The sequence below is a fragment of the Mustela lutreola genome, chromosome 3, assembly GCF_030435805.1.
Source record: "Mustela lutreola isolate mMusLut2 chromosome 3, mMusLut2.pri, whole genome shotgun sequence".
Taxonomy (NCBI): Eukaryota; Metazoa; Chordata; class Mammalia; order Carnivora; family Mustelidae; genus Mustela; species Mustela lutreola.
This window is the reverse complement of record NC_081292.1, coordinates 148523388-148547185: the sequence shown is the minus strand read 5'-3', so window position 1 is coordinate 148547185 and position 23798 is coordinate 148523388. Positions and strand designations below refer to the sequence as shown.

Here is a 23798-nt window from a genome sequence, read left to right as displayed (position 1 = left end):
CCACAAGGTACGCACTGTAGATAAAGACAGGAAAAGCCCTGGGAGTAGCGTAACCAATACTGTGCTTTTTCCAGGAACTTTTCTTCATCAGTGTCAAACACCCAGAAAATAGGAATAAGAGACTATCTTTCTTTATCCCAACAGAACTAAACCATATTAAAAGTACAATAGCTACTGGAAAGTTAGCTACTGACTGTGCACATGAACCTTTCCTTCACCTGTAGTAGCAAGGAGGGATTTTGATGAGCATCAAAATAGACAGTGCTCAGCTTTAATGGAAATCTATAAATTGTATGTTTTTGAAACACAAGGTTAGAGAGTGGGCTCATTGATTTGAAAATACATTTAAAAAACACCTCCACGGACGCCTGGGTGACTCAGTTGGTTAAGCAGATGCCTTTGGCTCAGGTCATGGTCCCAGCATCCTGGGACCGAGTCCCACATCAGGCTCCTTGCTCCGCAGAGAGCCTGCTTCTCCAGCTGACTCTGTCTGCCACTCTGTCTGCCTGTGCTCGCTCTCGCTCTTTCTCTCTCTGACAAATAAATAAGTAAAATCTTAAAAAAATAAAAAATAAAAAATAAAATAAAAAACACCTCCAAAATAGTCTTTGCTGTGAGTACTAGAAAAGACCTTCAGATCATATTCAGGATTTCTCTGTAGGCAGCTTTTACCATTGTAATTCTTTGATCTCTTCAAGAATCCTAATTCAGTTACTTCACCACTTTCTCATAATCTATCAACCAACTCTTGGGTTCACTTCTTTCCTTGTCTAGTTTAAATCCAATAGACACTAATTTTCATCATCCTTTTGCAATTTCCACAACTTCCAAGTATTTCCCTCAGTCTATCATATTACCCCTGCCCAACCTTAACCCTACATGCAATCAAACTAAAAGAACTGGTAATGACCCTAGTACAAAAAAAAAAAAAAAAAAAAAAAAAGTTTAAGTAAGTATTGTAAACTGATTTTTAATTGTAAATGTCAACAATTACCCATAAGATATATTACTTTTACAGTATATAAACTAAGGAATAAAATTCTTTGTAAATTGAAAATAAAATTTAAGATTATATTGATATAAATCAGAAACTGGAAAATAAGTAAAAATAAAGTGGAAGTGAAAATATGCTAAATTCCTCATCATCAAACACTGGCATTAAAGAAATTATACATGAAATATTTTACTTGAAAACCTTCAGTTTTCTCATTTTAGGCTTCTATATTTTTTTCTGTTTTCTTTATTTATAGCCTTTTACTATATTAGCTAGGTTTTATTTGCTTCTATCTTCCCCAGTGAGTGGGAGAGTACACATTTAGTAAAGTAAGAAAATGATGTATACCCTTCATAATCCAAGGAGAATCCTGACCTTTACTCCTTGATCTTATTCTGTCAAAGACATATCCACTTAGAAGATTTCTTGATGTCCCCACTCCCACTCTGGATCTAAGTATCTATTAAGGTTTATGGATTCATGTGGGCAACAGCACAGAGACACACTGGGTGTTAGAAGGAAAGCACAATCTTGTTTGATCTCATTGTCACCCAAATTCCTCAACAGCTCTGCCACGAGAAAATGCATTAGGGGAGATCTGTTCATAAGACATGCAGTTCGGGCCTTCTGTAAGATATTCTAAGACATACTTCTGAATTAAGTAGACTTCGAGACTGTGTGTACAGATCAACTCATCTGTTTCCTACATAACTAGTTTTGATGGAATTAAACTTTGATATAATGCCACTGGCTAGACTGAGGGAAGCCCTTACAAAGAGCTTAGAAACTCATCATTGATTATAGGGATAGTGCTGAGAAAACCATTCTGCTTTATAAAAATCTTCAGAAATACTATCAAGCAAATATTTTAATATGTGATAATTAATATGATTGTTATAGTAGGATTTATACAACTATATATGTTATAGATATTAAGTATAATGCAAATATAAAAATATAATTATATTATCCTATAATAAATAAGTTACTCTATAAACCTAAGTATGAATTTTACAATAAACCTATAGTATTTAAAACACATAATATGTCTTATGATGAAATGTAATTGTTAATATTAAGTCACAGCCAAATTTATTTCTCTAGAGCAAATTTATTCATTTTTATCTTACAGAAATTGGGAATTATGGAGCTATATCATGTGTCTAATACCAGAACTGCTAGAAACCTTAGAACCAGGGAGATTTATGAAAATATAACAGGATCCAAATGCATACAGTGGCAACTTTCTATATATTTGAACAATTTTGAAATAATTAAAAGGAAAGCAACATTTCATGGTTAAAAGCAAACAATCTTTCAACCTATTAACAACTTCAGGGACATTCTTACTTTTATAGTCTTCTTCTTCAAGGGTATCTATGATGCTTTCTAATGTTCCATTATTTTCCAGCGGATCCCGCAGACACTTATGCTTCAGGTTGCCCATGAACAGCTGCAGCCCAATCAGGGCAAACACGCTCAGACAGAACACAGTCAGGATCATGACATCCGAGAGCTTCTTCACTGACTGGATCAGGGCCCCCACGATAGTTTTCAGGCCTGAACACAGGGGCCAAAAAGAAGTGTTCCTAATTAAATAAAGCCTCTGAATGAGAAATAAAAACAAAACACGAGCTTTCCTAAAAATGCATGCATTATATCAAATCAATGACTTTAAATAACCTAGTTTGAAAAAAGCCTACTATCTCAAAGGGTAGATTAGCTGTTTCATATATATTTTGTTTCTATATATTACAGCAAAGGATAACAATTGTGAACTATTTCCAAAGAGTAACCAAATTGTCAAAATGAATAATTTGGTTGCTCACACTATACTCTCTTGTAAAAATAATTTTTTAAAGGCCAATTTGCAAATGCTTGTCAAACAAACCATCTCTCTGGAAAGACATTAAAACAAAGAGGCTGAATTGCAGAACAGAGTGACAACTAATTTTCAGTTAAGAAATGGTTTGTTGTGGAAAGCTAAAAAAGAGTACAACATGCAACACCCCCATGCTGATGTATTTTTTAATCTCTTTTCCTAACTGTATGAAAAGCAATACAAACAAATTGAAATTTTCATTCCCGGCTAAACAAAATGGAAAATCATCTGTTACACAGGAGGGAAAATTTCAAGTTGAGATGTGAGCCAAATGGCCATCGTCATCCTCTAAGACCCATGCAGTTGATTAAACTCAAAGGCTGACTTTTAATGATTGTGAAAAACATAAAAAATCAAATTTAATTAAAATTGCATAAAAGAAAGTCGTTCTTGTATTTCCTCCAAATGATCAAAGTCAGCCCCGGTGTTTAACCCCACTCTCACCTGGAATGACTGAAATTGTTTTCAGTGCTCGGAGAACTCTGAATGTTCTCAGTGCTGAGACATTGCCCAGGTCCACAAACTCTGTCACATATCTGTAATAGGGAGTTCACACACAACACAGTGACAACACACACACAAACAAACGAAGAACAACTCCCAAATAGTTGGAGTTATGAGTGGCCTAATGCTTCACACCAATCATTCCTTACCTGGAATTACAGAAATAGTTTTCAAAGCTCTCAACACTCTGAAAGTTCGAAGAGCTGAAACATTGCCTAGGTTTACAAATTCTGTTAAATACCTGTAGAATTAAATCAGAGTTATTCAGAATTTAGATCGAGTCTATGATACTTACCTGTGCCTTTACTCAAGGTGTTGCCTATATTTGAAAAATTCTTATTTAAATGGGTAGTTATGCAAGTCTTTTTTTTCCCCATCACAACTAATTTAATTTGATTAGATTTGATTTGACCCCTTTTATGTGAGCAAAATACAAGTATATTAATAAAATGGTTTTCATACACTTAAATACCTAAATAAACAATCAAATGCTTCAATTATTAGACCTCAATATTATGGTAATATAGATACTTAATATCCTATAAAATGTCAGCCGCAAACCTTGAAAACCATATGTTAATTGAAAGAAGCCAGACACAAAGTCCACATACTGTATGATTGCATTCATATATGGAAGGTGTAGCCCGAAAACCTTGATGAAATGGTTTCCAAGGATTAGGGGGAGAAGGGAACAGAAGTGACTTCTTTTGGGGATAATGGAAATACTCTGGAATTAGAGATTAGTGATGGTTGAACAGCTTTGTGAACATTCTTTAAAAAAAAATCCACTGAATTTTGTACTTTTATTAAAAGGGTTAATTTTACGGTATATAAATTATCTCAACTAAAATAATGAGATCCCAGAGAAGAGGCAGCTTTCTTTGACATAATGTCTTATCAGCCAGTGGCAGTTACAGCTGCAGCAGTCACGTGGCCATGAAAGAATCGAGTCTGATGGACAAGGAAGTGGGGGTGGGAGTGAGGGAACGGGAAACTAGAAATCTTAAGACCTTCTGTATTGTCAAAATTCCTCCAATGAACATGCATTACCTTTAAATTCAAAATGCTAGAGGGAAAAAATACTGTATCTAGGTTTGAGATTTAAAAAAATACACAAGGGAATATTTCTGGCAAATATATTTGAGAAAAGAACATCACTATGAATTAATTTAATTTATATTTTAATGTAAAATTTTTCCCTTAAAAATGAGCTGTGGCTGCAGATGTCATAGACAAGTCATTCACTGATGTTAGGATTAGTATGCAGTGATATCCCTTATAAAAAGATTTGTTTCTATATTTTAATGTATTTACTAGCTCTTGAATAGAACAGGTTATAAATAAAGGCCTGAGCTTTTTCTGTGATTCTTACAGGTTTTACAAGCTTTTAAGTAAGACACGGAAAAAGTGTGAACCTTACTTGCACTGCATAGAATATCCATCCAAGTGCTGAGCACAGAGATGATCAATCTTAATGATGTCATACATTTTTGAATGGGAAATGCTTTCTCAAAAATTAATATTTGCCTATCAATGACTAGCTTTCACAGAGTCTCCTTTAAATGCAAACTTTACATGCAGGAGAAGTCAGACTCTAAGGCTTATTCTTACTGGAACACTGTGCTATCTATGATTCTCATGAGTTTTCCATTTCAAAAAACTAAATGTACTTACGCAAAAACAATGACGACAAAATCGAGCCAGTTCCATGGGTCACGAAGGAAAGTGAATTCTCCGACACAGAAGCCTCTTGCAAGGATTTTGACAAGTGACTCAAAAGTATATATTCCAGTAAAAGTATACCTAGATACAAGAATCCAATAAGATATTAAATATGAGGGGAATACAGCACCATGTAAATCTTCAGTTTTTCTGCTCAACCAAAGAAAGGCATCTATTGGCTTATAGATCCACTCTATAGATTAGAATAAACTATAGATCCACTCCATAGTTTAGAATAAACTACAGGAAATGTATTTTTCCAGAAAATCTTAAAATGCCCATATCAGAAACTCTTATAGAAAGTAGAGATATTCAAAATGACTAAGAACATAGGTATTAAATCTGCCTGGAAAAGTCCTACATTACTTCTATGAGAAAGACACATGTCTAAGAACAAGGCAGAACACCTGATACATTCATTTCTTCTAGAAAAGACTGTAACATCTTATTATTCTATTCTACTGGTAGCAGGTTAAAACCACAGAGGAAGAAAAAATAATTGAAAGAAAAGCAACCACAGATACACACCACAAGTTTTAGAGCTGCAGTAACTTAGTGGCAGGAAAGGAAAGGAATAAAATAACACAGAGACCATATTAAAATGATTTATACCCACTTACTCTACATTCTTGGTCCAATCTGGAGGGCTACTCATGGTCATAAATATGCAGTTCGTCAGAATAGTGCACATGATAAGCATGCTAAATAAGGTAGCTTAGAATCAAGGAATATGTTAAAGGAACACAGTAGGAGCTTTGAATACTTGATAATGACACTTGTCAAAATAACTTTTTCATAGAAAATAATTTTTTTGCGATTTTATTTATTTGACAGAGACACAGCAAGAGAGGGAACACAAGCAGAGGGAGTGGGAGAGGGAGAAGCAGGTTTTCCGTGGAACAGGGAGCCCAACGTGGGGCTAGATTCCAGAACCCTGAGATCATGACCTGAACTGAAGGCAGACATTTAACAAGTGAGCTATCCAAGTGCCCCTAGAAAATAATTGTATATGAGTTTATAACTTTTTAAAAAATCTCTTTGAACAAGGGAGTAATATATAAAGAAATTTATCCTAAAATGATAAAATTGTTATTCTCCCAATCTTCTCAGAGACTTACACCAAACTATATTGAAATTGGTAAACTAAGACTGGATATTTTCAGATACAAAAGGACTAAAATCCCTATTTGAATAAATAACAAAAACTACATTTTTTTAAAGCTTTTGTGTATTTATTTGAGAGGCAGAGAGAGAAAAAGAGAGAAAGCAGGAGCAGGAGGAGGGGCAGAGGGAGAAAGCAGGCTCCCTGCTGAGCAGAGACACAGATGCAGGGCTGGATCCCAAGACTCCTGTATCATGACCTGAGATGGGCTGATGCTTAAACGACTGAACCACCCGGCACCCAGAACAAACAACATTTTAAAGAACCCATGCCAGTAATCATTTTAAAAAGGATATGAGTGTACTAAAATCTTAATAGATATTCTTCTTAGAGAACTGAAAGGAGACAGCATGTACAAAGCTGGGGTGGCATTGAAACGGAAGATTGCTTTCCCTTTGTTCAATACTATGAAAGTCTGTGGGAGAAAAAGAAAACGTCATGAAATTGAGAACCCAAAATTTCATCGAAGCACATTTATATCAGCACTTTACCGCATCTGCATGTGGTAGGGTCCTATTAAAGAAACACTGCCATTGGACTCAACCAATGTGATGCCACTGCCATTAATTAGTGCAGCTGTTTAAGTCACGTTGGCCAATGAACTCCATCCATTTCTTCTTAGTAATAAAGAAGTGAGCATTTGTGAGCACGGATTGCCTAGTGCTCCCCAAATATACTATCTTCTCTTTTTTATATCCCTTTAACACCCAAAGCAGTAGCAGTAAGTTGTGGCCACTGGAATTAGTTCAGAATACAATTTCCTTCTTTCATTTCCCTGCACTGTAAGCAAACTAAATAGAAACTAGCTATCTCTGATATTTGCCACAACAGCTTGAGAATTTTAATACTTGTTGGCTATTATCATGATTAAGAGCAAATGTTCCAAATTATGAGTCCTTTCAAAAACATATTTTCATAAATTCAAGGAATATTAGCATTAGAAGAATCCTATTACCCAGTTCAATTTTCCTATTCTAGGTATAATTCCGATAACAGCGAAAATAATAGAGCACAAATTAAAGGACTTCCTTGCTCCTACCCACAGTAATTTTTTTTAAAGTAATACAAATGAACCAAATATTCTTGAAATGTGTAACTTAACCATGACACAATACATGACATTCTCCATGGCTTTGGTACTCCGTTAAAAATTTAAAAACCCAAGCAAATAAATAGCCACAAGAAGAAGATATTAACACAATATAAGAAATTTGCTGGGGAATCAGGGAGACCAAGTTCAAATCTTTGTCTTATTTTTCTATAGTTGGTAGGGAAATGACCTGTGCTATTGAGAAGATGGTGACTTGCTCTTTTGCTGTTGTTTAATATGAATTTTATATGTTTATGAATAGGCTTCTGGAAATAAATATTTTTCACCAAATTGGGGACCTAAGTTTGAGTATGTTGCTTTTTAACTGTATGTGGCAGTGTTTTCCCAAGAAAACAAATCAGAATCTATTATTTTCAGGTGCCCTTTTATAGTCTTGGTCACTTTCACTATACCAGTTATGACTAAACACAATTTAACATAAAGTTCACTTTTACAATTAAAATCAGTTTTATTATTTTTTTAAATTTCGCTTAAAATTTTTTTTTATTTTATTTATTTGAAGGAAAGAATGTATGTGAGAGAGAGAGAGAGAGCACAAGCAGGGGGAGCTGCAGAGGGGAGAGAAAGTGGGGGACTCCACACAGGGCTCCATGTAGGGCTTGATCCCAAGCCCTTGAAATCATGACCTGAGCCAAAGTCAGATGCTTAACCAACTAAGCCACCGAGGCACCCCTTAATATTAGTTATAAAATTAATATCTAGTCTTAGAAACCACTGTTTTCTTTAATTGATACATTGTCCTTTTAGAAAAACTCACTCATCCATTATATTCTGCAATTGTGTTGTGAAGAACTAGGGCTCATGAGGTGATAAAATGCATCTGAACATAAATGAGGCATGGGTTTTGCATTCAGGAAACTTCCTAGAAAGGTGATACATACACAATAACTCGAATCTGAAGCAAGATGTGACAAGTATAATGCAGAGAAATACAAATGGAAAAGTGTGACGGTATGGAGGAAACAGGGTCACACTTGTGTCAGAATCATTAGAGAGACTTCCTGAACCAGAAATCAGCGGAGCGAATGTGAAAATCACAGCATTTACTGCCTAGACTTGGCCAGACACAGTTACCTTGCATTTGAAATTTTTACAAAGAAGAATTCATCTGTTATTTTTAATTTTAAATTCCCAATGTTTATTTAAATCAAAAACTTCTCTAGGACTCTCTGGGTTTACACACACCCAAGAGTTAATTAAAGGAAGGAAAAGTAAGTAAGTCTAATGAAGTTTGAGAGGTCAATCTAGATCCCTTTAGTAAATTCTAAAATCCTCCTATGAAATACATAGATATCAAAGTCTGAATAAATTCTTTTAATTTTGTTCATCTATTTAAGAATTTGTTGAACATAAAATTAGAAAATTGTGGTGCCTAAAGAGCATATGCTTTGGTTTGGACAGACGTGATTCCAAAATATCAGAACCACCAATTAGCAGCCTGAGATCCAGCACTTAGTGCCTGGAAAGCCTTCTAAGTTTCTGTCACATTGTAACTTCTTAGTCAATGTTGGGAGCAACTGCTGAAATTACAGGAAACATAAAAAGCACAGAAGATATGAAGATAACAAGACCCTGTACCTGTCTTCTTCATACCCATAGCAGAGGGTATTGGTAACTTATTCTTTTATTTATTTATTTATTTATTTATTTATTTATATTGCATTTCAGTGTAACTTATTCTTTCTTAAAGACATAAACTCACTTACCATAAAAGCACTGCATAACATTATTACATTATTTGAAAGGAACTGGGGACACAGTGAAGAGTTGGGAGTCCGATCCTAAATGTTATCTGTTAAATTAGTCTGTCACATAGCTAACATTACTCCATTAGTTAATAAGTCTATAATCTTCCATTCAAATGAAAACATTTTCTCCTTTCCTCCCAAGTCACTTAAAGCCAGTATAACTGTACATCTCTACTCCTTGATTATTCCGGAAAGACTCCTTTCCTCCTTTAGGGGTGGCTGGTTAAAGAACAGCCAGAGCCCCTTTGGAAATAGGAAATGTAGTAGGTGTCCATGCTGAGCCAGGAATTTTTGACGATGAAGCAATAAGTAAAATGAGGAAGTACTTTTTATTTTCCTTGTCTTATTATTTACTCATCATTATTTCATTCGTTTTTGTAAAGTTGTTAGCACAGTGGTCACTATACGGCAGAAACTAAATTATGCTAAGAGATGTTGCCCAACAGCATATCCCAGTAGATGAACCAACTTGAATTTTTAAAAACCTACAAATTCTAGGGTATAACATTCTGCACATTTCTTAATTTCCCCAAGCCCTCTCTCATCTAAAAATTGGGTAGGAGTTCCCTTCTCATATCATGATAAATAGGTGCACTAACTTATACAAAAAGTCCAGTGCTGGACGCAGAGATCCTCAGTACATATTAGCATTCTTCCTTGCCATGTCACAATACTGATTAATCAGTCAGTGCTATGTACTATCTCAAGGCCTTCACAGGTATTCTACTTTTTGTTGTGTTGCCAGCCTGTTGAGATGCTGGTTTTAACGTGAAGCAAAATATCAGGTATTGTGATCAGAGCAATGACCACTGAGGCAGACGTGTTTTGACTGTGAAAATATAGCTTCATCATATTTTGTATTTCTCAAGAATTTACAATCTGATTTGCTAGATGTCTTATCAAGAAATAGTCCTTTTTATTATATCTTAAACAAATAAAATATGATTTGATTAAAATATGATTTGATAAAAATATGGTCTATTTTTATTTTATTATTTTATTTATATTATTTATTATTATTTTTCAAATATTTTATTTATTTATTTGAGAGAGAGAGAATGAGAGGGAGAGGGCATGAATGGGGAGGAAGGGCAGAGGGAGAGGGAGAAGCAGACCCCCTGCTGAGCTGGGAGCTGGATCCAGGGCTTGATCCCAGGACCTTGAGATCCAGACCTGAGCCAAAAGCAGATGCTTAACCGAATAAGCCACCCAAGTGGCCCAGAATATGTTCTTAAATGGACATTATTCTGCCTTTCTTGAACTTTCTAAGTCTATAGGCACTATATTAGCAAAGCAATGTTGGAGAAAGTTATGGAACTGCTGATCTAATCCTTTACAGGCTCCTCTTAGTCAACTTCGACTTCAATCCGGCTATGTCTGCTACCATGTCAGAAATGCTGTACTTCTCATTTTCTCAAGAGAATAAACGTTCCAGGAGTTGTTTTCAACTTTCTCCCATTTCCTTAATGTAATAAACACCTTTCCAGCTCTGCTACTCTGAACATTTGCCTTCCAGAGGACAACATCCACTCCTCTGCCATGGAAATTATTGACGCCAGCTAACATGGATTTCCTGATGCTCCTGCCTTTACTTCATTACTGCATTACTTCAACCTCTCAGGACCCTTCAAATCCAATCTCTGCTTGCCCCTCAAGCCTCTCCACTTTTCTAATGCAAATATGAACTGATAGGTAGCTTGTTCTCTTATCTGTTAACATCTACAACCAGCTACATTATTCCAACCCTCTGCATTTTTCTTTGGAAAATAATTTTTCTTTACTTTCTTCTTCTTCTTCTTCTTCTTTTTAAAATTAAGACATAATGTATTATTTGTCCCAGGGGTACAGGTCTGTGAATCACCAGGTTTACACACTTCACAGCACTCACCATAGCACATACCCTCCCCAATGTCTATAACCTAGCCACCCTCTCCCTCCCCCCACCCCCCAGAATTTTTCTTTACTTTCAAGGGGTTATTTATAACCTGTGTTAAAAAGGTTTTCACTTTATTTGGTGTCTCAAGTGACCATCTTTCTGGTGGAAAAAATTTCAAATTTTTCAGCATGAATGTACTGCCACTGACTTCCTTTTATTATTTGCTCTCCGCCACCATCTTGCTTTATTTCCATCCCCAACACAAACTGCTTGCAAGAAGTTACCTGCTCCTTCTCTTTGTTCCTTCCAATAGCCCCTCTTTATTCTCACCTTCCTGAATAATTTTATGAGATACTCCCTCCCCTTCTGTTTTGAACAATGGAAAATCTTCTGATTTATGTCCTACCTCTCTGACCATCTCAAACTTCTTTTTTCAATACCCTAAATGAAGCAGACATCTAAACCCCACTACTAGTTGAATGGTCTTTTATATTCCTATGGATTCAGCTGTCACCTGCGTGCAAACGCATTCTGGACAGATACCAGGTCTTACTTTTCTAATTGACAGTAATTTCGCTCCTGCAGGTGTATATCGATGTCATGTCCCAAAAAGAGAGAACATTATATTGAATATTCTAAAGATTAAGAATATCAAAATAACATGTCGATGACAGAACCAGTTTTGATGAAAAACTAAAAGTACATGTTCTGAATATTCTACATACACATTTAACTGAACATTTTTTGTCGTGATGTGGTTTTTCACTAACTTCCACTTAATATCAATTTAAGAGATCTCTCTGAGCAGAAGCAGCAGAGCAGGCACTACTGCAGGCAAAATACACTCACTTTTTTGTCTGCATAGTAGGGGTCCAGGTCCTCCAGGGGCTCTGACACCATGCCTGGGGGGATGTCTCCGTAGATGAAGGGCAGCTGTTTGCCCGCTTCCAAGTCACTGCTTGGCCTCGGGCCTTCTTCCTCATCATCCTTCTTTTCTTCTTTGGGTTCCTTTGTTTTTCCTTCAGCAATACGTTGTTCAATGAGGGCAAGGGACTGTTTTGTAAAGTAGACAAAACTCTGAGGTCCTGGGGGAGGCAACGTTGCCATCTTTTCATCCTGTATATTTTATTTCCCCGTCAGCTCCTTACATGAGAGGCCTAAGCAAGAAAAGAAAGAAAGAGTTAAATGTTTGATAGCCAGAAATGGCACATAAAAAAAAAAATAATAATAATAATAATAATAATAAACAGATTTTGGGGTGCCTGGGTGGTTCAGTCAGTAAAGCATGGGACTCTTGATTTCAGCTCAGGTCATGATCTCAGGGTCACGAGATGCACTTGTCTCTGGCTCCTTGGTCGGCAGGAGAGTCTATTTGAGATTCTTTCTCTCCTCCATTCTTTTCCCTCTCCGCCCCCAACCCCCGGGGACACCAGTCCTGTGGTCCTGTGCATGGGTGCTCTCTCTCTCAAATAAATAAATAAATCTTAAAACATACTTTTCATTTCAACTACAAGAAGTAATGTGTTTACAAAATTATTACGCTGAATTAGCATTTATTAACGACTACACATAAGATTTATTTCCCACACTCTCTACCATCTTTATTTAAAAATCCGAACTTAACACTTTCCAGCTTCTAAAGTGAAAACTTAATGAAAAAAAAAAATTGATTCTTTTTACTTTTCATCAGCATTTGCTTTTAGTGCAATTCAATGAACCTTTCTCATTTAAAATTCTTTGTGACAGTGCTTCTGATAGTTCCACTCTCCAGGTTCTGTTGCCTCTCTGATCACCTAATCCTCTTCTGTCTTAATCTCAAAACTTGCTCACAAACCTCTGCTTCTCTCTCTTGGGGAAACTCATTTCTGTGAAATGAGGTGATGGAAAGATTGGTTTATTCTATTTTGCATATTTACATTTTCTTACAATTACATATCCGTTTAGAAATCAGAAAAAATATATTCTCATTTTGAATTTAAAGCAATTTGACAAAATATTTAGGAAGAACAAAGAAAAGAAATTTGGAACATATATGTGATAGACTCAATTTTAAAATTTAAAAAAAAAACAATAAGATATGCTTTCAAACTATGACTTCCCTAAATAACTTCTATGTGTATCCAAAACCTATAGGGAAAAAAAATACAAAATAAAAAAGTCAAGTTCCATATATTATTATTTTGGAATGTTGTAAATAAAAAGGCATAAAAATAATAGTTCTCATTTTAAAAATGAACTCAATTTCAATGAGTCGAGTCAGGGCAACTTCATAACTTCTCCATTAAAAAATAAAAATGAGCCTTTTTTTTTCTTTTTACATTAAAATTGGCTCAGAGTCAGGACACACCAACACCTAATACGTCAACCCACTGTCAATGGCTTGAAAAGCTGTATAGTAAGTAATATCACCAAACACAGCGGGAGAGTGAACTAAGAGAAGCCATGGTCTGCTCTTTTATTTTCCAATGCTGAACATGAAAATTAAGCAAATCACAGTAGAGACAACACAGATTACATAGATTCAGAAAAAGAGGTAGGAGAAGCTAAAACTATTCTTTTCCAGAATGGAAAACTATCTGTTTCCAAATCACACAAAATAATCTTCAATTACATCTAGAACAAAGGGGATGCCTTTTACCCTTAGTTAATTTGGCCACGGTATAAGGACATTTCTTACCACAAATCTATGTATTCTAAAAAGACCTCTTGGCCTTCTAGAAACTACCACCTCCACTTGAGAAATAAGGCAGTGAGTGCAGTTTCCCCCTGGGTTTAGAACACTGCTCAACACTTCTGGAAACCATACAGGAGAGCAGAAGATGACTTCCCTCAAAGATTTTCAGTATACACACACATGGTCTTCTGGAGAAAAGATGGCAGAAGAAATGATGTTTTGTACACCCTATATTTCCACTGGAGGTGTCACCTCTTTCAGGAATTATATGACAAATTTGGGTAAGCAGATGTCATGAACATCCAACCCCCAATTCCACTATCTCTATATCCCCTTTTCCTTCTTTGTTTTCCCCTCACTCTCTATTCATGCACACCCTCAACACCCACATTCTGATTCACTGAAGTATATACAGACAGCAGGCCTGGTGGGTGATCCGTGTCACTGGCATGATGGTAGGGAGGTACTTCCCAGGTTAGACTAAAGTGAAGGAAGACACTAAGCATCTGCTCACAATCCCGGTCTTGGAAAGTAAACCAAAGAGACTCAGATCAGATTCCATCATCATCCTTTAGGTTGGAGGGTATAGGGGAAGTCACTCCCTCCTATCTGGATGATGGGAATAAATAATGTGCACAAACTTTTCGAGAAAAATTCTACAATATCTACCAAAACCCTTAAGTATGTTAATTCATTTTTAATGCCAAATAACCTCCCTTCTAGGATTTATCCAAAAGCAATAATCTCAGATGTCTTCAAACATTTATGAAAGTATTCACTGCAATGTTTTCATAATATTGAAAAACTATAATTTAACCTAAAAGCCTAATCGGTTTTCATTAAATAAAAAATGAACATATAATGAAAAACTGAGTGGCATTTAAAGAATGCTTTTAAAGACTATGTAATGAATTATAAAAACCTTATAATGGATATCTAATGTGTGTGTCACACACACACATTCCTGTATATTCATCTCAATTTGTTAAATGTACAGAAAATCCGAAATTAAATGTACAGTATCTTTAATGAAGGTTATTCACAGCTGAGGGATCAGGGGTTATTTTTATTACTTTCTTTTTACTTTTCTTTATTTTTCAAATTTTTATAATGAAGATGTCATGCACTTTTGTCCAAAAAAGTACCTTGAAAAGTGCATTTAAGTTTATTTGACTTGAATCTAATAAATGTAATAAAATCAATCAATATTTATTCTTTTATGTTTAATTTAAAATTTTGAAAAATATTGTCATATTTGCACTTATAAATATTACTATGAGGGGCATAGTAATATGCCACTGGGTGGCTCAGTGGGTTAAAGCCTCTGCCTTCAGCTCAGGTCATGATCCCAGGGTCCTGAAATCGAGCCCCGCATCAGGCTCTCTGCTGAGCGGGAAGCCTGCCTGCTTCCTCCTCTCTCTCTGCCTACTCGTGATCTCTATCTGTCAAAAAAATAAATAAAATCTTAAAAAGAAAAAAGATTTCTTAAAAAATAAATAAATAATATTACTATGACTGCACTTTCTTTTGAGTATTGCACATAAAGATATTTTAGTGTTCTCATGACTATTTTGCCCAGCTTCCATTAACCTCAATGTTAGATGATACTGACACAACTACTGAAAACAAAAAGTGAAGGCAATATCCTTGTATCTAGGATTTCTCACAGTTAAAATAGATATAAAGATATTTATTATGAATTCCCTTCTTATCTGTTCTCCATGCATGTATGCATGTACTATTTACCTATCTACCTATCATCTATTGTTCCTCATACATTCTTCCAGTCAAGGCACTTTCAACTTCTAATTTATGACTTCTAATTGTCTTATCCCATGTGTTTATCATCCCCTGGTTCCCAAATTCCCACTGCAATGAAAATAATGATGGCTAGTAAAGTTTCACAATGTCTACTGAAAACCAGAGAAGACACTAAAGAGTTTTCATAAATCTGAGCAAGAAAGAGCAGATAGGATTTGCCTAGTAAGGAGATTAGCAGGTGCCACAGCCTACACGCTCATCTGAGAAAGTTAGAACATAGGAAAAAATATTCCTGTCCAGCAGAGAAGTAAGCGAGTTGGCCCATGGATGAAGATCAGAAAACAAGTTGACTAAGGATTATCTACCCAACAATGTTGCAGGTCACGTTTCCACACTTCCTCCCCTATATCCAAGTGCAAAGCAGTGGGATTTATCCCCAGGCTAAACCAAAACCTTAACCTCTGAATTAATCGACCTAAGCCCCCTAGGGTCTTTATTTCCGTTTTTACTAGAAGCAGGGAAGATCAAGGGAAAGAAGGCCTTTTTTCTTTTTTTTAAATATACTACCTTTTTCTTAGGTGTTTTTGATTTTTTTTTTTCTATATCCATTTTAATCACACTAGTTTTTCACAGAATAATTCCTCAAATTATTTTGGAAAGTTAAGTGGGTATAAATTATAAAGCAGCCTATCAAAACCTGCTATCTGTGAATGCTGGCCCATGCGATAGGAAATAATATGCCACCAAGGAGTTCTGTGGCTAAATTTCAAAAATACTAGAGTAGAAAACAAACTTAGACAAAATTCTCTGCCACTAGACTACTAGAGACGTTGCATTTAAGAGTCTGACAGAGTTGATATATGGCAGACCCTGAATCCGAGAGATCACAGAACTCATGCTGTGGTTGTTCTATTCTGACAAAGTTAGAAATGATAAATTATGAAATTATAAAAAAAATTATGAAATTATTTCAAACACACAGAAAAGTATAGAAAATAATAGATTTAACAAACTTTCTCAGTTTCTCGTATTTGCTTTGGACCTTTAACTTTTTGTTTTTTGAGGAAATAAAAATATTCAGTTACAGTTAAAGGCCCCATAACCATCTCAGGTCGATTATCTCACTTCCTCACTCATTTCCTAAGGCTAACCTCAAACTGGTACAGAACCCTTTGTATTTCACATGTTAATTTCTCCTCCATTCTTCAGAAGATGGTTTGGAAACACTGTTTAAATGACAAAATGGAACAACTATTTGATGCTAAAATGGTAACACTGAATCTATTTAATTTTACTAATTACCCTTATACCAGTGGTTTTGCTAGATTCTCTTACTACCCCTGGTATTTTGGTAGATTATTTAGGATTTTCTTTCCAATTTTAATACTAAAATTATATAATTTCGTGTATATATGTGTATTTATGTATGCATGTGCTGCCGAAGCGAGCACATTATTTAGGATTTTCTATGATGGTGGTCTTGCCTTGCATTTTCCTTACCCATATCCTAAAACAGACAATCAGACACATACACATCACACACACACAAAAACTTGCAGGCATTCCCCTCCCTCCGGGGAGGATTTCTTTGGGAACCAGACATAAATACAGGCAGATGCAACCCTAAACAACAGCAACACGGTCTTTAATTCATAAATATTGATTGATAATTAAAGATGAATTAGTAATCAAGGACGACCAAACATAAAACTGAAGGACTGAGATGACCAGACCAAACTACTAACTCTAGAAGAAAGAAAAGATGTAGCAAACATAGGAGAATATTAAGAAGTTAAGAGTGTCTGGGTGGCTCAGTGAGTTAAAGCCTCTGCCTTCAGCTCAGGTCATGATCTCAGGGTCCTGGGATAGATAGAGCCCTGCATCGGGCTCTCTGCTCAGCGGGGAGCCTGCTCTTCTTCCTCTCTGTCAGCCTCTCTGCCTACTTGTGATCTCTGTCTGTCAAATAAATAAAAATCTTAAAATTTAAAAAAGTTAAAATTAGTATTCTCAGAGTAATTTGAGAAGATAATCTCTTACTGAAAAGAATTAGGCTATCAAAAGAAAAAGGATAATAAAATAAAAAATAAAAATTCTTGGTAATCGCGGGCATCAAAATAAAAATTACAATAGAATATTAGTTGAAAAGAAGTAGAAGTCAGAATTTTAGATAACTTTCAAAAAAGTACTTTACTACAAGTGAGAATTCTCAGATGTGTGAGAATTGGTATGTGTGATGGTCACACAAATATATGTAAATAAAAAAAATTAATAGCATTCTGTACTTTAGATTTGTGCCAATACAGTAGAGCAAAAGAACAAAGAAAAACTCAAAACAAAATTCAGGAGATGTGGAATACTTTAGGGCATCCCAGCATCAGTCTCAAAAGAGAGGGCAAGAAATGGAAGAGAGAAAATAATACAAAAAAGTAATATAAGAAACTTAATCAACAGTCATCAGGCTGAAAATTATAAAAGAGGTTCAATTAAAAAGATGATTCTAGTGAAAATTTAGAACTCCAATAATAGAGATAAGGTTTTGAAAAAATCTATATATTAGACCCATAATCTATGTAATAGAGTAAACTGGAGACAATTTGAAATGTTTTTTGTTAATATCTGTCTTTCAAAGGCCTAATGTATCACACTGCAAACTCCCATAGGGTAAGAGATGTCTTCTACTTTCTATCTTAGATGAATGTGGAACATTTTTTTAGACTCCTCCTATGGCTGGCTTGCTGAAAGTGCAATTGCCAATAATATTAAATATCACTGACCCTGACACCAATTCTTCCACAATTAGGTTTAGAAATTGGCATTACATCATACTAATATCAAGAACCCATAACATGGAATTAACAAGTATTATTCCCTACTATTTTCTTAAAGACTATATTTTAAAAGCTTATGTTAGGTAATAGTAAGAAGGCAGCTAAGTGTCACTTGTCACTATTGCTGCAAAAATGCATATGTCAAAATATAGGTATATTCCATGATGTTTCTCAACTACAGTGTATAAAAGAATCATCCATGTAACTAAAAATAAATAAATAAATAGATAAATAAGTAATACAGCTGCCAGGGCTTACCCAAGTAATGCTGAAACAAACTTTTAGGGGGAGGGCCTAAGCCTGTCTACTTTTAAAAAGCATAAATTATTGATGTGAACCTCCTTTTAAGAACCATTTTAAAGCAACAAATGGACTCAAGTGAAAACATCTGATGAACACATACAACTTAATGACCAGGTTTTATTACTTAATAAGAGAAAACTAAAGGTGTACCAAACTTTTTCAATTTTGTTTTATTTTCTTCAAAATAAAATAAATACTCTTCAGTAGGAATGTGAAATATCAAAGTTTAAAATCTCCTTTTAAAATTGAAAGGATAAACATAAATTCCACCCAAGAAAAGCACAACACACACATATGTGTATGTGTGTGTATATATATATATTATGTTGCGTATACATATGTATATATATATATATGCACACATACACTGTAATATTACTCAGCCATCAAAAAGAATAAAATCTTGCCATTTGTAAGGATGTTGTGGGCAGAGCTAGAGGGTATCATGTTAAGCAAAATAAGTTAGTCAGAGAAAGACAAATACCAAATACCAGACAAATACCAAATACGATTTCACTCATATGCGGAATTTAAGAAACAACACAGATGAACACAGGGAAAGGGAAGGAAAAATAATCTAAGATAAAAACAGAGAGGGAAGCAAACCATAAGAGACTCAACTACAGAAAACTGAGGGTTGCTGGAGGGGAGGTGGGTGAGGTGATGGAGTAACTGGGTGATGGCATTACGGTGGGCATGTGATGTAATAAGCACTGGGTGTTATATAAGACTGAGGAATCACTAAATTCTGCCTCTGAATATCTGTACACTATATGTTAACTAAGTTGAATTTAAATAATTTTTTTTTTAAAGAAAAGCACCACGTATTTTGAACTCTGAATCTGTTATACTCAGTTAAAGAAAGAAAAGTTGAAATGAAAGACACAGGGAAGAATGAGAAATGACATTGAATGACGGAAGGAAGATAATAAACCAAATAAGGAAAAAGAGAGCTTAATAGGAAAGAAAGGGGTGTGAGATTAACAAAATATCCTTGATCCCTTAAAATCCAAGACCATGAAAAAGCAAATTCTTCAACATGTTAATTTTTACCCAAAAAATCTGTCAAATTTCTCAGATTTACTCAAAATTCTCAACATTTTAAATCTCACTCATGTTGTTCACATTACTTCGACGCTGTTAGGCCTGGAAACCCCATTTTTGTATCCTTTATTCTCTCCACTTTCATTTGAGGCAAGTAGTGCTCCTGTTGGAATGTCCCCTGTCCTCACTCATCCTTCCAACTGGTCAGCTCTCATGTGACCTCAGATAATCTGCTAACAATAAGCAAGGAGAAGGAGGACACCTTCCTGCGATAAAATCGCCAGTAGCTACATTTAGTTTTTCAAGTATTTATTTTAAAAAGCCAATCTTCCATGGTGACTATAGTCAATAATACTTTATGAAATATTTGAAAGTTGCTAAGAGAATAAATTTTCAAAGTCCTCATCAGAAGAAAAAAATGAAGAAAATTTGTAACTCTGTATGATGTCAGATGGTAACTACTTACTGTAGTGATCATTGTGCAATAAATATCAATTCATTATGTTATATACCTGGAAGTTACATAATATTATATGCCAAATATACTTCAATTTTGGAAGGGAATAAATGACAACATTGCAAAAAAAAAGATAAAGATATTAAAAGAAACATGTTTATTTTATTCATTTAAGAACTAAAGGTATGTATTACTTTATGAATACTATTTAGGAGTGTATACATTCAAAAAAATGAGTTTTTAGTTTAGTTTCTTCAAGACATTGGAAATATGGCTCAATTTTCAAAATGTAAAATAGATAAAATCCTTTAAATAGTTAACATATACCATGAAGTACACTAGTAGTCAATACAGAAAAATCCAAACTGGTTCTAGTAGCTCACAGATAAGTAATCATCTTGACCTTGAACATCACAATCCCTGTTTTACCTTTTATAGCTATTGACTAGTTTTTGACTATTTTGACTAGTATTTGACTATTGACTACCTTTTATGGCTATTTTCCTAGTTTGTAGAAAGTGTTAATAATCACTGCCTCAGGGCGCCTGGGTGGCTCAGTGGGTTAAGCCTCTGCCTTTGGCTGAGGTCATGATCTCAGGATCCTGAGATGGAGCCCTGCTCAGTCTCTCTGCTCAGCGGGGAGCCTGCTTCCTCCTCTCTCTGCCTGCCTCTCTGCCTACTTGTGATCCCTCTCTCTGTCAAAAAAATAAATAAAATCTTTTTTTAAAAAATAATCACTGCCTCAAAGAATAGTTAGTACTGGGATGGTTAAGTACTGTGTAAAGTACTTAGTAGAGAGTTTTCCACATTTCATGAAAAAAAAATGGTGCTGTTAGTAGTATTAACTTGTTTCATTTGAATTCCTTACTTTGGACAATTTTTTTTCATGCATCTGCAATTAAGATATATTAATTCATTAATCTTGAGGATACTTCAATTTATAGGAATTACTAGCCTTCTAAACATGAAACATATTTCACACATAGGTATAACAGAAGCAGAGTTTTGGTTTAGAGTAGTGATTCAAGTGCAAGCTCTGGAGTTAGAAAGCCTAGAGTTTGAATCCTTGGGTTTGCCATTAATTAGCCATGTATGTGACCTTGGCTATCCAAGTTATATATCCACTCTAAGTCTAAAATCATTGAAACATTTATGATAGAAGTAGTTACTTTGTAAAACATAATGTTAGACACTGCAAGTAGCCCTAGAATAAATATTGATTGTTCAAAGGTTTAGATTGCTGCTGAGTTTCCTTTATTAATGAAAGTCCCATTAATTTGTCTTTGTTGCCTTGAACTAAAGAAAACTTGGGAAACATATTTTTTAATTAGACAAAGTTATGTGGCTCAAGAGATATATCAGTAAGATTTTTTTTTCTTTCTTTCTTTTTTAAAAATTGAATTGATATTTCTGAACAAGCTCAGAAAGAAATGAATTCTGCCACTTGGTTCACCATCTGAGAAACATTAAATATCATTAACGGATTCTGTGAACAGAATACAAGAATGATCCCTTCCTTCAAGCAAGAAATATCACAGGTAGTCTCTCTAGAGTTTTAGGGACTCTGAGTGTCTGCTATGATTCAGAATAGACTATTATTCTGTCTTCTTGGAGTCAAATATCAGGAGCAGCCTCCAGGAAGCAGCTTTGAGGGATTCCTTTAGTCCTCATTGTCCTATGAAGCCTTTCATGTAGGAATAACCCTGAGAGTGAGACTGGGGTGGGTTCCCCTACATACTTGGAAATTAAATTGGAAATCTCCCAGAAATCACCTAGTGAACTCCAAAACCAATTCTTCCCTAAAGGACTGAAAGGAGAAAATGTGGGCTGTGCACATTAACTTGTGCTGGCAAAGGTCCCAGTGGCCTCTATTACCTTCTTGGCCCCATGGCACTTACCTAATACTGGAACAGTAAATTGCAGTTCCCAATTGATTTATTACTGTCAGAGTGTCAACTCTATTGTGGTTCAGATAGAATATGTGTGTATTATGTCCATATAATTTTGTAATAGGAATTATGCTTTGGTAATGATTATTATTAGCATGCTTTGTCTTAATATGAATTCTACATTTAAAGAATGGAATTAATTATTCTCTTAAAAATATTTCCCATAGGGGCACCTGGGTGGCTTAATCAGGTAAGCATCTGTCTTCAGCTCAGGTCATGATCTCAAGATTGCTTGGCGGGCAGTCAGCTTCTCCTTCTCTCTCTGCCCCCCTCCTGACTCAGGCTTCCTTTCTTTCTCTCTCAAATAAATAACTAGAAATCTTAAAAATAATAAAATAAATAAAAATATTTTCCAGAAAATTCTTTTAGCAGTGTTTTATTTAATAACTTTCAACATTTTTAAAGAAAGCAAATAATATTTGAATGTCTTGTTTAACTGTGACTAGAAGGATTAAGAGGATATTTCCATATATCAAGGAGAATAATCACACATTCATGACTCTATAATAATCTCTGACTCTGTTTTATATTCTGTCACTGAATCTCTTACCTATACAGAACTTAAATTCCCACAGAAGTGGGAACTGATAATGATATTTTCCCACAGGTAAAATATTGGCTGGAGTACCATTAATTTTTAAAGTATTCTCAAGGCACCATAGAATCTATACGTGAGTATTTTCAAAAGGACTGTAAAATGAATCATAGCTAATATCAGTAGTGATAACTCATGTTGATAATATGTTCCCTTTTAAAAAAAAGCTCTTATTTATTTACTGAAAGAGAGAAAGAGAGAGGACTGTGCAGGTGTGTGTGTGTATGCACCTGTGCATGCAAGGGAGAGGGAGGAGGGGGAGGGGCTGAGGGACAGTGAGAGAAAAAAATCTGAAGCAGGCTCTGGGCTGAGTGTGGAGCCCTACCTGGGGCTTGATCTCATGACTCTGAGATCATGACCTGAGCTGAAATCAAGAGTGGGATGCTTAACTGACTAAGCCACCCAGGTTCTCTTGATATCATGAGAACAGTACTTTCTCTATATAGTCTTTCTCCCTCAAACTCATAGTTTTGATCTAATAATGAAAAAAAATCAGAAAAATCCCAATTCGGGGTCATTCCATAAAATACCTTGACCAATGTTCCTTCAAATTGTCAAGGTCATCAAAAACAAGGGAGGTCTGAGAAACTACCCCAGCCTAATGATGACTAAGGACAGAGTGATCTTTAAATGTAATGTGCTATCTTGGATGTAACACCTTGGAGGAGGAAAAAAAAGAAAGTGGGGGAAAAATTGAAGAAATCTGAATCAAGAAAGGACATTAGTTAACAATAATGTATCATGATGGTTTCATTACTTGTGACAAATGTACCATACTAATGTAAAGTGTTAATAACAGGGGAAGTGGGGAGGGACTCCATGAGAGCTTTCTATACTGCCTTGCACCATTTTTCCATAAATCTACTTTAAGATAAAGAGTGTACATTAAAAAAAGAAATTATAGACCTAGAATTACACTAATATTAGGTAATGTTAACAGTGTTCCAGCAAATTTGAATTGATTAAATAAATATATTGCCATTATCTATAATGTACCTGATAACAGCCTAATTAAAATGGGTTATAATTAATATATAAAAATAATATTTTATCTCCTATCAAATAACATCACTGATCAATAAGAGATCTATTAGAAATGCTAATCAACTTTTTAAAGTTATTATGCTTGGGAGGATAATTTTCTATAAATGTACTCTCTTGGGTAAAAAATGAGCTTACAACCTATAA

At 35.0% G+C, this 23798-nt stretch overlaps 1 protein-coding gene and 1 long non-coding RNA gene across 6 annotated transcripts in view; one reads left to right on the top strand and one right to left on the bottom strand.

Moving 5' to 3' along the window:
* The window catches only part of SCN9A (sodium voltage-gated channel alpha subunit 9), a 171305-nt gene that overhangs the window by 91754 nt on the left and 55753 nt on the right, over positions 1-23798 (bottom strand). The window contains exons 2-7 of the mRNA XM_059167130.1: positions 11849-12156; positions 6561-6679; positions 5723-5812; positions 5055-5183; positions 3530-3621; positions 2345-2554 (exon numbers count right to left, since the gene is read on the bottom strand). Of these exons, the coding sequence (XP_059023113.1) occupies positions 2345-2554; positions 3530-3621; positions 5055-5183; positions 5723-5812; positions 6561-6679; positions 11849-12106 (898 nt within the window). The 5' untranslated portion in view covers positions 12107-12156. The remainder of the gene's footprint in view (positions 1-2344; positions 2555-3529; positions 3622-5054; positions 5184-5722; positions 5813-6560; positions 6680-11848; positions 12157-23798) is intronic.
* The window catches only part of LOC131827142 (uncharacterized), a 167900-nt gene that overhangs the window by 140840 nt on the left and 3262 nt on the right, over positions 1-23798 (top strand). For 3 of the 5 annotated variants that reach the window (XR_009351907.1, XR_009351906.1, XR_009351903.1), the window contains one exon: positions 21486-21604. The exons of 1 other annotated variant lie outside the window; for it this stretch is intronic. This is a non-coding gene — a long non-coding RNA (uncharacterized LOC131827142). The remainder of the gene's footprint in view (positions 1-21485; positions 21605-23798) is intronic. One more of the 5 variants, XR_009351904.1, reaches the window with a different exon arrangement.